General features: G+C 56.4%; 1 protein-coding gene across 7 annotated transcripts in view; it reads right to left on the bottom strand.

Moving 5' to 3' along the window:
* The window catches only part of FMNL2 (formin like 2), a 114,686-nt gene extending 102,841 nt beyond the window's left edge, over nucleotides 1-11,845 (bottom strand). For 6 of the 7 annotated variants that reach the window (XM_066190473.1, XM_066190474.1, XM_066190475.1 and 3 more), the window contains exon 1: nucleotides 11,565-11,845. In XM_066190473.1, coding sequence (XP_066046570.1) covers nucleotides 11,565-11,681 — 117 coding nt within the window. In that variant the 5' untranslated portion in view covers nucleotides 11,682-11,845. The remainder of the gene's footprint in view (nucleotides 1-11,564) is intronic. The other variant, XM_066190479.1, reaches the window with a different exon arrangement.
* Nucleotides 11,846-15,467: the final 3,622 nt, after the last annotated feature.

Here is a 15,467-nt window from a genome sequence, read left to right as displayed (position 1 = left end):
AGGAGAAAACTCAGGGCTGGTTTTCCTGGCATTTTTAGGAATTCTTTTGCATCCCCCTCGCTGCTGAAAAATCCTGGTGCTCAGCAGGGAAGGTCTCAGCTCGTGGGAACTCTTGCACCGTTCCTTTTATGTTCTGATCGAAGCACTTTGACGTGACAGGATCGTTCCCTATAGCACGGGGAAAGCCCACCTGCCTTCTGCTCACAACAGGCTGGATTTCCAGGAATACACCCGGATTTATTTCTGGAAAACACCTCTTGCTCCCACACCAAGCGATGGCAGAGCGCTGGGAATGGTCCCAAAGCTTCGGCCAACTCAGAGGGAGCATGAGACGCCTCAGCCAGGAGAAGAGGTCACCAGTGCCACCCCTGACTCTGCAAACCCCTGCGTGGGCCGAGCTGAGAGGTCATTTCCCTCTAATCCATACCAAGGCTGGGACTCAGCTTCCTAAAATTCCTCTTCCCCCACTCCTCTGGGTCAGCTGAGTCTCTCACTTCTCCAGAGTGAGGTCAGCAGAGTCACAAGGAAAGCACCCCTGGTGGCCCAGATATCCCAGGATCCTCCATTAAAGGAGTTAAAAATCAAAATTTCAAAAGCCAAGCGTTTTCCCCACGGTGCTCCGTGCACTTCATTCACGTGCTCCGGCACAGAACCACGGAATTCTGGAAGGGTTTGGACGGGAAGGGACCTTAAAGCCCATCCCAGCCCTGCCACGGGCAGGGACACCTTCCCCCATCCCTCTCACTCCTCAGCGCCTCCAGAGGCTCCTGAAAAATTCATGGAGCAAAAAACGCCCGTCAGGCACTAAAGTTCTCGTCTCATTTAGCAAAAAAAGAAAGAACACCGCGCATTTGCCACACTCAGATACTCGTTTAGATGATCAAGAGAACGGGGATGTGCAGCTGAAGCCGCGACACGGAGCGGAGCTGAGCTCTCAGACACAATTCCCCGCGAGCGCGGCACTGGGAAGCTCTGACAACTCCCAGATTATTTCAGGAAGCTGCAGTTTTTAGCCAACAACTCCCAGCCATCCACCCCAGCTACCTGTAGGCGGCTGGGATTAAATTAGTTCCCAAACATTTCCCGGCTCAGTCCCTGGAGCTTTAATAATTATCCCAGCCATCAAATGGATTCTGGTTACCTGGAGAGAGTTGCGGCCACCGAGCAACACCTGGCACCAGTGCCACGAAAAATCACTCCCGGAGCCAAAGATTTTTGTAGGGATGGGGAAAAAAAAAAACCACTCAAAAGTGTGCCTGCAGTGTTCAATCTGCTTTCCACCAGCTGCCCAGGAAAACTCCTTGTGCCATCATCACTCACCTTGATGCCACCCAGCACCACATCCCAACCACGGAGGGGGAATAATAAACGTGATTAATTAGTACTTGCGTTTCCAGTTTTAGGCTTTTTCTGTCTGAGAGGAGTGACAAACTCAGCGTCCACCCAATATCCCTGGGAGAGCGCACAGCCACCCAGAGGCTCCCCCCACACACACACACACTCAACATCAAAGCTCCTGTTTGAGCAGGCTTTTAGTTAAATATTTGTGAGAGTTAATTTATTTGATCATCTGCACTCGCGAGGCTCGGAGCTGGGCAGAGAGGCCTTTGAAGCACTCCCAACCGCAGTAAATTATTGGGAACCTTGGTCAGGAAAGTGCTGGATAAACCCAGCCGAGCCGTTTCCAGCCCTTCCCACAGGATAACGGTGCCACCCACCCAGCCAGCCCCAAACCTGCCCCAGGTGGGACTGGGATGTTTATCTGAGGTTTATTTATCCGTCCTCTGCAAAGCACGACGAGGGGCATCACGGGGGGGACGTGCCAGGATGTGGGCTGGACGAACAACCAGGATTTCTGGATTGAACAATTTGCTTCTTCATTGTAATTACTGGCTTCTGAAAGACTCCAGCGACTTTGCCAATTTGTACAACCCTCTATTCTCTGCTTTTGGCCTCCGCTGTGCAGTCATTTTGCAGACAAACAAGGAACAGATGTACAATCTAGAGCTGCCCCAAGTCCTTTTATAGTAAAGGATTTCTGGCCAAACAATATATATTAAAAAGAGAAAAAAAAAAAAAAGAAAAGAAAAGAAGAATTTTTGTATTTTTTTTTAAGGTATCTCTCTCCCAACACCCAAACACACTCTGAAAAATCTAAAATTTCTTCGTGTGGTTCTGGAAGGCTCAAGGATATTCTGAGCTGAGCTGGAGGCGGCCAACAGCCACGTGGGGAGCGTGGCTGGAGCTGCCCAAAACTTTGGGAACACCAAGGGCAGCCCTGGGGGCTCCTGCTGCCACCACCAACCCCTTCTGCCCCTGCCCCACCAGGACACGGCCTCTGAAAGAGCTACAGAATTCCAGAGTGGGTTTGGTTGGAAGGGACATCAAGGATTATCCAGTGCCATGGGCTGGGACACCTTCAACCACCCCAGGCTGCTCCAGCCTGGCCTGGGTCACTTCCAGGGATCCAAGGGCAGCCACAGCAAATCTGGGAAATCCATTCCAGAGCCTCCTCACCCTCCCATGCAGGAATTCCTTCCCAACATCCCAACAATCCATCCCTGAAGCCATTCCCCGTGTCCCTCCACGGTTAGCGCCGCTGCGCGCTGCTCGGGCGACGTGACGAGGGAAGTCACAACCTCTGGAGTTTTCCTGTGGATCTTCCTGCCACGGGATCCCTCCCCGGGGCCCGGCCCAGCTCTGGGAGGGCTGTCCCAGCAGCAGGACTGTGCTGGTTCTGGCTTCATTTTCTGCCAAGGTTGGGATTAATAGCACGAGAGACGAAGTTCGCCTTCGGACTCGGATGTTTATTCACTTTTATCTACATCACGCTCTCACCAGCCGCGACTTCTGCAGTACCTCTAGTTAACAAGGCGCAAAGCGGAGCACCTCTCTATCTCCACAAGGTCTTTCCAAGGACAATCTGTCCCCATCGTGAAATTATTTTTGCCTTTAAACCCAAGAGCTACCGACTCGAAGGCCGCAATGCCGACTTTACTAACCCATTACAGAAAACCACCCAGAGCCGTGAAGAAGAAGGTGAAGAAGGACTCAAGACAACGCCCCAAACCCTCCATCCTGCCCCACATATCTAACCACACACTAAAATCTCAAACCCGAAGTTTCCAGAATCCCAACACAGGCCAGCTCCCAGGGCCGAGGTGTCCCCAGCTCTCCCCTCCCCGAGGCCGGGAAGCGCCGGGCACGGCTCCAACTCCTGATCCAGGACACCCAGCCAGAGCTCTCCAGAGCTGCAGGGCCCAGTCCTGGAGGTCCAGCACGGCCCGGCTCTCATGTGAGGAGCATTCATTTCCAGGACAATGCCCCTATTCTGGTGCTTTATGAATATCCTGCCCAAATGTATGTTTAAGGCTGCGCAGGCCCCGCAGACAAACACTTGTTTTGTTAAAGGGATCCCGGGGTAAATTGAAAACCAACACACGCTCGAGTCCTGCAATATGTTACTCAGAGCACAGTATATACACAAGTTATACATCAGCCAAGGCTTTCTGCAGGGAAAACACCCCTGCAAGGCGTTGTTTTGGGAAGAGGCAAAGCCTGGCTTTAATTTAACACCAGATTCGTGCTCGTGTTTTCCAGTATTTCCGCGCAGGATTCCGGGTGTCTGGGTTGTTGGAACTACGGAGCGGAGCGGGGTCAGAGCTGGGAGGGAAAACGGGGCGGCACAGCGCAGACCTTTCAGCACCCACAGGTCACAGGAGCGGGGAATATCCTGAGCTGCAAGGGACCTACAGGATCATTAATCCAGCTCCTGAGGACAGACACCCCAAAATCCCACCCTGGGCACCCCTGGGCGTGGTGTCCAAAGGCTCCCGGAGCTCCCAGTGCCCGGCACCTCTGGGGAAAGAGCCTGCCCCTGAAATCCAGCCTGAACTGGAGCAGAACTAACTGCCAACACTGCATTTCTCAGCAACAGCGTGGGCAAGGGCACAACCCTCGTGCCAGCACGTGGAGGGACGGAAAGCTGCTCAAGCCTCCAGAGCTGAAACCAGGAGATGGACAACGGGAAATCCCTGCTTCTGAAGCACCAGCAGCTCCAAGAGCCGTTACCTGAGCAGCCTGAGCCCTCTGCGAAGCTGCGCTGCTGGAGGCTCAGGGGTGGAGATTTTCTCTAACCCGAATGTAAATCAAGTTGGTGTCGCTTATTTCCCATACCGAATTCCCCATTTACACCTCTCAGCAGAGAGAAAAAAAACCCTCCAGAGCCACAGCTCCGTCCCCACACCTTCCCAGGACACAAAAAACCAACCCCTCCTCGTGCCTGGCTTCCTGCACGGGGAAAAGCGTTTTGATCCTGATCAGAAAGTGCTTCATTCAAACCCAAGAGGCAGCCCAGATGCTTCAAAACAAACTGGTGCTGAAGTGCTGCTGCATTAGCATGCTTTGCATAATTCATGCGCTCGTGCTGGGGAGAGCTCTCCAGCTGGAGGTCACGGTGCCAGCGCTCCAACACGGATTCCTGCGGGCACAGCCCGGTGCCAGCCCGCCCTGCCAGGCCCAGGCCAGCCCAGGAGAGAGGCAGGGCTGCCTGTGGATCACAGAATCCCACAAATCTGGGTTCTTCCCGGGATCCCTGGAAGTGTCCCAGGCCAGGCTGGAGGGGCTTGGAGCAGCCTGGGACAGTGGGAGGTGTCCCTGGCCAGTCCCATCCCATGGGATGAGCTTTGAAGTCCCTTCCAAGCCAGGCCATCCTGGGATTCTGTCACCTCCTGCCCTTTCAGAGGTCGTGTCCTGGTGGGGCAGGGGCAGAAGGGGAGATGGTGATGGCAGCAGAAGACCCCAGGGCTGCTCTTGGTGTCTCCAAGGTGAGGTGGGATATTGGGAAGGAATTCCTGGCTGGGAGGATAGGGAGCCTCTGGCACAGGTTACCCAGAGAAGCTGTGGCTGTCCCAGCCCGTGGAAGTGTCCCAGGCCAGGCTGGATGGGGCTTGGAGCAGCCTGGGATGGTTTCGGTGCCGAAGTGGCACCAAACTCTCCCGCTGGACCTCACCGACGCCATCAACGACTCGCGCAGCAGAACCTGCAGCAAACCCCAGGGGATTTTACATTCCCCGTGCCCTAAATCCACAGTGGGCACCAGTGCCAGCCCCTCCAGCCGGGCACAGCAGTGCTGGTGGCCCTGGAGCACAACCCTGCCCCAGGGACCCTTGGCAGCCACCTCCCCAAAGCCGGCGTCACAAACCACGGCCGGGTCAGCAAAGGAAAGCAAAAGCAAAACTGCAGCAGCTCCCAGGGGTTTTCCACCACCAAAGGAACACTGGGCTGGATCCATTCTCCCTCCCCAGCTACAGCAAAAGCCTGGAAAAGGAACAGAAAGCTCCAAACTCAACCTGTGTTTGGGGGGAAAAGGCAGGGGTGGCCCCAGGTTTGCCTCTCAGGAAGCTCCCAGCGAGCAAACTAAAATCAGAAAGCGAAGGTCAACGGTTGGTTTCATTTTAGGATGGATCCTGGGTGAGAAATGAGGAGGAAAACAAAACCCAGCTACTCCTGCAGGGTCGTTCACCCCCTCAGTGACGAGCTCCAGAGCACGGGGACAGATTTAAACCACTTCTGCTGACAGACTGGGGAGAAAAAAAATCCTTTCTCCAGCAGGTGCTGGACTCAAAATGAGAGCAGGACCCTGGTGAAGCAGGGGGGCTGCTGATCCTACATGGAACACCAGCAGGACCCTGGTGAAGCAGGGGGGCTGCTGATCCTACATGGAACACCAGCAGGACCCTGGTGAAGCAGGGGGGCTGCTGATCCTACATGGAACACCAGCAGGACCCTGGTGAAGCAGGGGGGCTGCTGATCCCACACGGAACACCAGCAGGACCCTGGTGAAGCAGGGGGAATGCTGATCCCACCTGGAACACCAGCAGGACCCTGGTGAAGCAGGGGGAATGCTGATCCCACATGGAACACCAGCAGGACCCTGGTGAAGCAGGGGGGCTGCTGATCCCACACGGAACACCAGCAGGACCCTGGTGAAGCAGGGGGGCTGCTGATCCTACATGGAACACCAGCAGGACCCTGGTGAAGCAGGGGGGCTGCTGATCCTACATGGAACACCAGCAGGACCCTGGAGAAGCAGGGGGGCCGCTGATCCTACATGGAACACCAGCAGGACCCTGGTGAAGCAGGGGGAATGCTGATCCCACACGGAACACCAGCAGGACCCTGGTGAAGCAGGGGGAATGCTGATCCCACCTGGAACACCAGCAGGACCCTGGTGAAGCAGGGGGGCTGCTGATCCCACATGGAACACCAGCAGGACCCTGGTGAAGCAGGGGGGCTGCTGATCCCACACGGAACACCAGCAGGACCCTGGTGAAGCAGGGGGGCTGCTGATCCCACATGGAACACCAGCAGGACCCTGGTGAAGCAGGGGGGCTGCTGATCCCACACGGAACACCAGCAGGACCCTGGTGAAGCAGGGGGGCTGCTGATCCCACACGGAACACCGGCCCAAGCCCTTCTGCAGCTGGAAGGAGCAGCCAAAATTCCCACAGAGGGAATCTCCACTCCCCTTCTCCAAAGCAGGCACACAAACACAGGACAAGGGCTGACAATCCCCATGCACACCTTCCCTGGGATGTTTTATTCCAAAAGGGGACGGAGTCTTTTAAGAAGTTGCCTGAACGATTCCCAACCTTTGTCCAACAACCCAAAAGTACGGCGAAAACACCCGTGTACTTCTGAAGACCCTGGAGGAAATCAAACATTTTGCTTTGGGTTTGGTACCCGCTGAGTTCTGCTGTTCAGGGGGAGAAGTTTCTGCGCACTTCAATACCTCCTCATGCAGCAGGAGAAGCTGAAGTGACTTTAAAATGAAAGACTGCAGGCAGCCACCCGTGGCTTCACGTCATTCAGCCACCAATCAAAACCTACTCAAGAGCTGCTGATGTATTTCAGATCGCCTTGTAAAACTCTGAATTTCCATCGTGCACCTCTCCAATTCTTCCTTCAGCATCACCCCTGACATGGAGCAGTACCCAAGGGACCATTTCACACCTCAGGGCAGACTCCTGCACGGCAAAACAAAAAACAATCTAATCCCTTTTATCTTGCACACAAGGTTCAGGAAGTTGATAGAGAGGTTTGATAAAGCTTCCACGCTCTGAGGAAAGAGGATGGGGCAGGTAAAAGGTAAAGGCAGAGGTTTTGCTCGAGCTGTTGTTCACCTTAAACGAAATTTGATGCGTAATTTAGAGGGTTCGCCCTTCCACCAGCATCCAAATTCATGGGATTATCCGGCATGGAAAAACGGTACGCTGAAAATGTATCTACATCAGCCCAGCCAGTTTTAAAGCCTTCCAGGTTTCCAGGAGCTGAGATTAATGTTAGCAGGGTAAATACCCACCACAGTACCCTGGTCTTCCAGACGGTCAAAGGAAAAAATTAATTCCACAAAAATGTGATGTCTGGGTGGAAAAACTTACAAATGCCACGGCCTGACTGACAAAGCAGCTGGGCAGAAGTGTCACCACCCAGCACTGCTGCACACTGAACCCCTCTGAAATATATACATTATATACATTGAACGATGTGATTTATGAGGTTGTTTCCTCTAGCCAAAGCGTCACGGCCCCAGCGACTTCAAGGAGACCTTGAGGAAAAACCCCAGCGGCAGGAGCCGAGGCCTGGACAAGGAAACCCCACAGGTGCCTTTTGGAGATCTGGCTTTTAGAAATCTCATCCTCCTGAAGATCCCTGAACCCACTTTAGCGCCTCTCACCTCCCAGTACCACTCCCACCTGTGGCAGGTATTTCAGGATCTCAACTCCAATCCATCCCAAGGGAATTCTGTCAGATGCAGGGATCACAACAAGGAATCCAGTGCCCCACCAAAGCAGGGAAGCCGACCCTATCCCAGATATCTCCTGTCGTGATCCATAATGATTTGCAGACCCTAAACCATATACATATATAAGTATTTTATAAAACAATGGCTAATATATCTGATGGACAATGAGGAAGGGGAACAGCTGGGAAACATTAGGAGTTTTCACACTGAGCTTCCAAATTCTTCAGCAGGAGACACTCAAACGGCCTCCTTTCCCTGGGCTGGAAAACGAGGCTCGGACCCAATCCAGCGGGAAGAAGGGAATTCCAGCAGGAGGAAGATGTTCCTGTGGGCAAAGCAGGGACAGGTGGGATGGCAGGAACACCTCCCTCACCCTCTGGCCGAGCCCTCCATCCCACAGAGGAGTCCTTTGTACACCCCAACCCCGCTCGGAGGGGTAAGAGGATATTTCCTGTCAGCCTCACGGCACATTTGTAATCCAGCAGTCAAATTATGTCAATCACAGCTCATTAGGCAGCGATTTCCCCTGCCAAGCCCGGCCTGGCTGCTTCCTCCAAACCACGTGGCAACTGCAAACGTGCAGCCCCGGCCCGGGTTCAGGGAGACCACCCTGCTGCAGGGGCTGGAAATTTGGGATTCGCTCCCAGCGCTCCCAGCTCCGGTGCCACCGTGTCTGTGGATGCCTCTGGCACCCCTGCTTTGCTCAACTGCGGTTTTCCTCTCAGCAGACGTGGGGTGCTCACCAGAATTCGGGATTGACGCCCACGTGTCCAGAGGGGAAAGGCAAGGAAACATCCCACACAGCTGAGGAGAGAGCACGGGGGAAGGGACGAGGCTGGGACGTTCCCGAGGGGATGTGCCAGCGCCAGAGCTGAGACCCGGCACAGCCAAACTGGCAACTTGGTGGCAAAACCACACCACTGCTTCCCTGGACTTCACATCCCTGCGTGACCCTGAGAGGAAGGGAATTATTGCACAGGAAAAGGGGAGAATCCACATCAGTTTGAGAGGATGGAAGTAACAACACAGACTGAAACCTGCACCTCTCCGGGGCTGTCCTCCACGTTTTCCTCCTTGAAGTTCATCCCATCAAACGCACCTTCCTGGAACACACACGAGCCACGGCAGCACATTGACCCCTGCAGTGCCCAAACCAGCACCAGGAGACGCAGATCCACAGGGAAAACCCTGGAGGCCGAGAGGAGTGACACAGCCAGCGGCTCAGGACATCCTCGGGAACGCCGATGGCACGAGGAGCGCAGATCTGAGAACTTCACCCCAAAAAACGTGACCTGGAGCAGGGCCCCTCATCTCCTGCAATTTATGCACCTCAAGGAGGATCAGGAGGTGACCAGGGGTGTGTTCCAGGTGACCAGGAAATGTTCCAGGTGACCAGAGAGTGCTCCAAGTGACCAGGCGGGTGTTCCAGGTGGGCAAACCACCTCAGCAGAGCTCTTTCTCAAGACAGAATCCCCTGACAACCCGGCAAACACAAGCTGGCACGCATCCATCACCTCCAGGCGCATCATGCCCTTGCTGAAGGGACCCCAGAGATCCTGGAGCAGCTCAAGACAGCACGTTTGAAGTGGAAAAAACGAACCAGTCGGTGTCACAGTGAAATCACGGCCAGCCTGTGCTCCCCTCGTGGTTTGGAGGGCCAGGGCTCCCTGCTCTGCACGAGGGGAGAGAACAAAACCCCAAAACACGCAGGAGGGACCTCTCCCACCCAGAAACGGGCACGGCCCTCCCAGCATGAGGACTGGAGACCTGCACACAGCAACTCAACGTGTTCATCAACGTCCAAACCGGCCTTGGGAATTTCATTAGAGATGTGAAAATTGGTATTGTCAGCACAGCCCTGCGGGACCTCACCAGGGCTCTGAGTGTGCCAGCAACGCCTGTGCCAGGCTAATTTCTTAAGACAGCACATAAAGAAGGTGAGATTTAGTCTCGTAACCTTCAGCAGCTCCTTCTTCACGCTCCCACCTCCCTGACTAATCCTCTCTCTCCCCACAGAAAATATTCCTCATGGTTTTTTCCCCCTAATCATCCCTTTTCTCGTTCATCCCTGCACTTCTCCAGCCCACCCCATCCTGGGCTTTGACCAGTGGCACAGTCATCTCCCCCTCAGAGCCACAGAGAAAACCAAAAATAATCACAGCCCGGCAGTTTGCTCTTTCACAAACTGCTCAGATGTTTCCTGGAAGCTGCAGCAACACCAGCCATGCCTGGCTGGCTGCAAAAACAGCACGAAGGTGATTTTTTGGCGGTGCTTGAGCCCCATCTTGCAGCTTCTCCCAGCGGGAGAAGGAATCAGCGGGGAGAAATCATCCCACGTTGCGTTCGTACGGAGTGTCCACCTGCACGGCCGGGCTCTCCCTCCGGCAAAGCTGCAGCACTCACCCTCCCAGCCTTAATTGCAGCCCGTCTTCTCCGACCAGAGGCCACGCACTCCTCGCAGGCACCTCAGGAAATGACAGCCTGGGTGCTGTTACCTCCCGCATTTACGTTACACGTTTCCAACGCTGCCCCAAACGCCGTCTCTGCCTTTTCCCCATCCCATCCATCAGCCCGAACGCAAAGCCACCGATCTCCTCCCGCAGCCCACGCGGGAGCCAGGAGCCCTCCTGGGGGAGTCACAGACGAATCCAGACTCGGGTCTGAGCCGTGCGCTGCCTGCGGGAGCATCTCCCATCTCCGACACGACCCCGGCTTTCCCCGACAAGAGCAACGCCACACCGAGGCTCTTTTTTTGTTTTTCGTTTTTTTTTTTCCCCCTTCCACTGTGCCTAATAATCGTAACATCTCACTCGCCATTTGGCTCGTCAGTGGGGGTTCCTGACTGAATAGGCTTATTCTTTTCTTAGACATGATAATCTAATTGGGTCTAACCAGAAATAATCCCCAACACACACCAGCCCGTGAATCCTCGCCCAGCGCCGGGAGCGTTGCGGGGAGCGGGGGGGGGAGGGAGAGCGGCTCTGGGATGCGAGACGGGAATTACCCCGGGCAGCTCCGCGCTCCCCGTGGCATCACCGAGCGCAGGCTCGGCACGGCTCGGCACGGCACGGCACGGCACGGCACGGCACGGCACGGCACGGCACGGCACGGCACGCACATGGAGCCGCTCGCCCCGCTCCCCCGGCTCCTGCTCCACACGCAAACGCGGCTCCCGGTCGGAAAGGCACGGCAGGAAAGAGACGGGGCGCGACCACCGAGAAGGAACCGGGAGCTTCGCCCAGGAAAAGCTCATCAGCCCTTCCCGGCAGAGCTGATCCCACACACCGACCCGGCCGGCCGGGGGGCAGCACCGGCATGTCCCGGGGGGAGAAGGACCGGGCTGTCCGCTGGGTGGGGGGACAGGGCCGGGGTGTCCCGGAGGAGAAAGCCCGGGCTGTCCCGGGGGGCACAGCCGTGGGGTGTCCCGGGCAGAGCAGGATCGGGGTGTCCGGGAGGAACCCGGAGCGGGTGTCCCGGAGCAGCAGGATCGGGATGTCCCAGAGGAACCCGGAGCGGGTGTCCCGGCCGGAGCCGCTCCCCGCGAAGCGGCCCCGGGACCCGCCCGGGCCGGGGCACGGCGGCCCTCAGGGGGCCGCCGAGACAAAGAAGCCGCGGCCCCGTCCCGCGGGCGGCCCCGCCCGGCCGAGCCCACCTGTGCCCGGGCCCGGCTCCCCGAGCCAACTTCGCGGCGCTCCCCCCCCTTCCTTCCCCCGGCGGCCCCTCCGCGCTGCCCTCAGACAATGGGGCCGGCGCTCACCAGCACCACGGCGAAGCGCTCCTCCAGCTCGCCGGGCTCGGGCATGGGCAGCTTCAGGGGGACGCTGTGCGCCCTCAGCTCGGTCTGCTGCGCGTCCACGCTCCCCGCGTTGCCCATGGCGGCCGCTCCGCGCTGCTCCGCGCCCCGCGCCGGGCGGGCTCCGGGCTCGGCGCTGCGGGCTCGGCGCCCCGCGCTCGCCCTCTACCACCGCGGGCGCTCCGCCGCGCCGCCGCCCGTCATGGCTCGCCGCCCTCGCCCTCCTCCCCCCGGGGCGGGCTCGCTCCGGCTCCGGCTCCAGCCCCGGCTGCGGCTCCCCCGCATGCCGCCCGCACAAAGCCCCGCTCCGCCCCCGGCCCGCGGCGCCATGGGACTCGTAGTCCCGCCGGCGGCCGGGGGAGGGACGCGGGAGAACGGCTGGAGAAGGGTGGAAAAGAGTGGGGGAAAAAATGGGGGAAAGGGGTGGGGGAGAACCTCGGCGCCTCCATTTTGGTTCGGCGGCCGCGCTGGCACCGGGCGGGAGAGAGTGGACGCGAGGAATGGTTTACACCGAGGGCACGGGGGGAGAGGAGATCCGGGAGGAATCCTTCCCTGGCAGGCTGGGCAGGCCCCGGCACAGGGTGCCCGGGGAAGCTGTGGCTGCCCCTGGATCCCGGGAAGTGCCCAAGGCCCGGTTGGAGCAGTCTGTGACAGTGGAAGGTGTCCCTGCCCATGGCTGGGGTGGCACTGGATGCTTTAATGTCCCTTCAAATCCAAGCCAGTCTGGGATTCTGCGATTAACTCTAGACCCCGGCTATGGGAAGCCGTGGTCCTGCTGCTCACCAGGAGGGCTGTGGGTGCCCAAGGACAGCGGCCCCGCTCGGTGCCCCCAGCCCGCATCCCGAGTGAGTGCAATGGGGACAAAGGGGGTGATGGAGCCCCGTGGATTCACCGCCCCGACCGACCCGTCACCGAGCTGGAGCCCCCGGGTGTGATCTGGGGGTTCATCCTCCCCAGCGTGTCAAACCTGCCCATTCCCCAGCTGTTATCCCCCATTTCTTCATCGTCCCCTGCAAGTTCTCTCCAAGGCCGGGTTTCAGCATTCCAGGAATGCGGGGCTGCACCTGGAACCCTGACCCTGGGAGGTGCCATCAGCCCGTTTGGTGACTGCGCTGTCCTCACTTTGACCCGGTTTTATCCCAAATCCAAGACCTCATTCCCTCCTGTCAGCCCCATCAATCCGTATCCCACTGCCCCCTATTAGCATTCCGTCCTCCTTCCAGGGAAGAACGATTTTCACTCAGCTCTCACCTTCACCACACCACTCGGGCTGCTGCCGCCTCTCCTTCTGGCTATGGAAACTATCCACATGGAGATTAATTTGGGGTGGGGGAAGCAAAAGGATAAGCGTCATTGTTTGGAAAATGCCCATTCCCTGATTTCCATTCTCTGGGATAAGAGTTGTGCCGGAGGCACGGCTTAGGAAGTGCCGCAGGAGCGACGCGCTGGGAATCCTCTGTGGCAGCACACGCAGCCCTGCAGAGGAAACCCGTGGAAGTGACAGGCAGCTTTTCTCTGTGTGAGCTCTAAACGAATTCAATGTGCTCCTTCCAATTAAAAAAAAAAGAGATGTAACATCCATAGCCGGGATGGGGACAAACACTTCGTCCTGGCTCATTCCCCGCCTTGCCCCCGGAGCATCAGGACGTGGGCCGGGATCCCGAGCGATGCCAAAGGTGTGGATTTCTCACTCTGCAGGCCCCAGGAACAGCCGAGGATTTCACAAACTGCTTTGGTAAAAGCCTAAAACTCCTGCAATATCCTTGATGAACAAAGGTTTAAACCCCGGAGGGCTCTCGGGACTTAATAACGGCGTTGTTGTGGATAGTGAGGGAAACGGTGACAGATACTTCACCCCGTGGCTTTTATCTATCACAATTCTTTGAAAGATTAATTAGTTAATTAAGCCTCACAACAGTGCTGCGAGATAAGGGAGCGTTCGAGCACCGCTGATAACAGAGGGGGGTCAGGGAACAGTGGCTGACGACAGTCAGCCCAGCAGAGGATCCTTCTCTCTCCCAGCAGCAAATCGCCAGCGGGGCTTTTAATTACCTGTGATGACAAACTCGCTCCAATGTGAGGAACCCCGGGATTTTCCCAGTCAGTAATTCCCACTATGGAAGAATTCCTGATGGTCCTTGGGGGTCCCCTTCCAACTCAGCATAATCCGCGATTCCACGAATCACCTCAGCATTTTTCCGTCTCTCTGGACACCGGGAGACCTCGGGGGACGGGGAGCTGCTGCTGGCCACAAATACCTGGGACAGGCTGGGAAAACTGCAGGATAAACTGGACTCCTGGGTTTCAGCAAGAAGTCAAAGGCAGCTCTGAGTCCTGCTATGAGGCGTATTCAGGTCAAAACCGGCCTTGCAAAATTTTTAATGCGATTAGGCATCCTTGCACGCAGCAAACGTTTAACATCAATGCAGCAGAGCGAAGGGAAGAATTCTTGTAAAGGAGAAGATGATTTTTAAGCAATTCGTCGCTGTCTGTAACTGGGATGTCGACGTTTGCAAACGCCAAAATTAGCGTGGGTAAGTAAAGGGAGGGACTTAGCTGGCTCGTGCAAGGTAAAGAAAATATTCTGGGATAAAAACTAATGAACGAGACCTTTGTTTTCACATTTATTTATTCGAATGAAGGAAGCAGCTACACAATGTGCAGTTCCCAGAGCTCATCCCAGGCACCTGGGTGATTCACACGGGGCGACGCCACCAGGGAATTCTTTGTCTGCCCCAGGATTAATGGCCATTCCAGCTTTTTCACTGGAAAATGAGACTCCTCAGCCTTTCCTGCAGGTCTGTTTGTCACCAAAATCTCCTCAGAAAGAGCTGGAGGTTTGTGGCCGAGTCATTCCTAAATTCCCCTGACCCAGCTGGTCTGTTAGTCACCAAAATCTCCAGATAAAGAGCTGGAGGTTTGGGGCCGAGTCATCCCTAAATTCCCCTGAACTGTAATAAGTTAATAAATACGTCCGTACTTATTTATCTAAGGAAGAACCTCTGACGGGAAAAGATTGGTTTGTGAACCCTCACTTTCCCTGCTGCTCAGCACTTCCAGATGGATCCTGAGCTGCCACTCCAGTGAAGCTCCAGGTGATCTGATAAAAGCTGGAGAGGCTTCGGTGAATCACCAGACCCTGGCCCAGCAGCGGCCAAGGACGTTTCATTCGTCATGAAGATGTAGAGCACCCATAAAGTCCATCCCCGAGCCGAGCAGTGCTCACTGCAGGAGAGGTTATTGGCTGCAGCTCGCGAATGCTGAGCTTGCCTAGGAGAGGGGCTTTTCTGCAATAAATTAGAGCAAAAAAAAATCACAGGCCGCTTTCTGAGGACAGTCTCCTCAAGGAAAAGGAGCTTCAGGGTGGAAGTGCTCGGTCCCAGCACAGCGAGTTATCAGGTTCATATCTAGCCGGCCCTCTCCGTTTTCTCTGTGTGCTGGAAATCAAATGGTTCACTTTGGATTTGGTTTCCTTGTGCCCTGCTCTGGCCCTGCTGATGTCCTTGGGCGTCACTTCCAGCACTTGTGTGGATCAGATGCAGCTCCACCAGAGCCAAGTGTGGTGTTGTCACCAGGATCCCACCCAACCCTGCCCTCCATGCCTTGTCCCCAGTCCCTCTCCAGCTCTCCTGGAGCCCCTTGAAGCCCTGGAAGGAGCTCTGAGCTCTCTCTGGATCCTTCCCGTCTCCAGGCTGAACATCCCTCCAGGTGCAGATCGAGTTTAAAACACGATGCAAAGATGGAGATGGGATGGAGAGTGCCCAAGGAGCAGCAGGACGTGAAGATGAGCACCTGGAGCTGAAGGACATCTCCCTGGCTCCTCACATTCCTGCCATCCCACTGCTGAGCGAAGCCAAGCCCGGCGTT

The sequence above is a fragment of the Chamaea fasciata genome, unplaced genomic scaffold (genome assembly GCF_029207755.1).
Source record: "Chamaea fasciata isolate MVZ Bird 193981 ecotype frontalis unplaced genomic scaffold, bChaFas1.0.hap1 SCAF_8, whole genome shotgun sequence".
NCBI classification, from domain to species: domain Eukaryota; kingdom Metazoa; phylum Chordata; class Aves; order Passeriformes; family Sylviidae; genus Chamaea; species Chamaea fasciata.
This window is presented reverse-complemented; position numbering and strand designations above follow the sequence as displayed.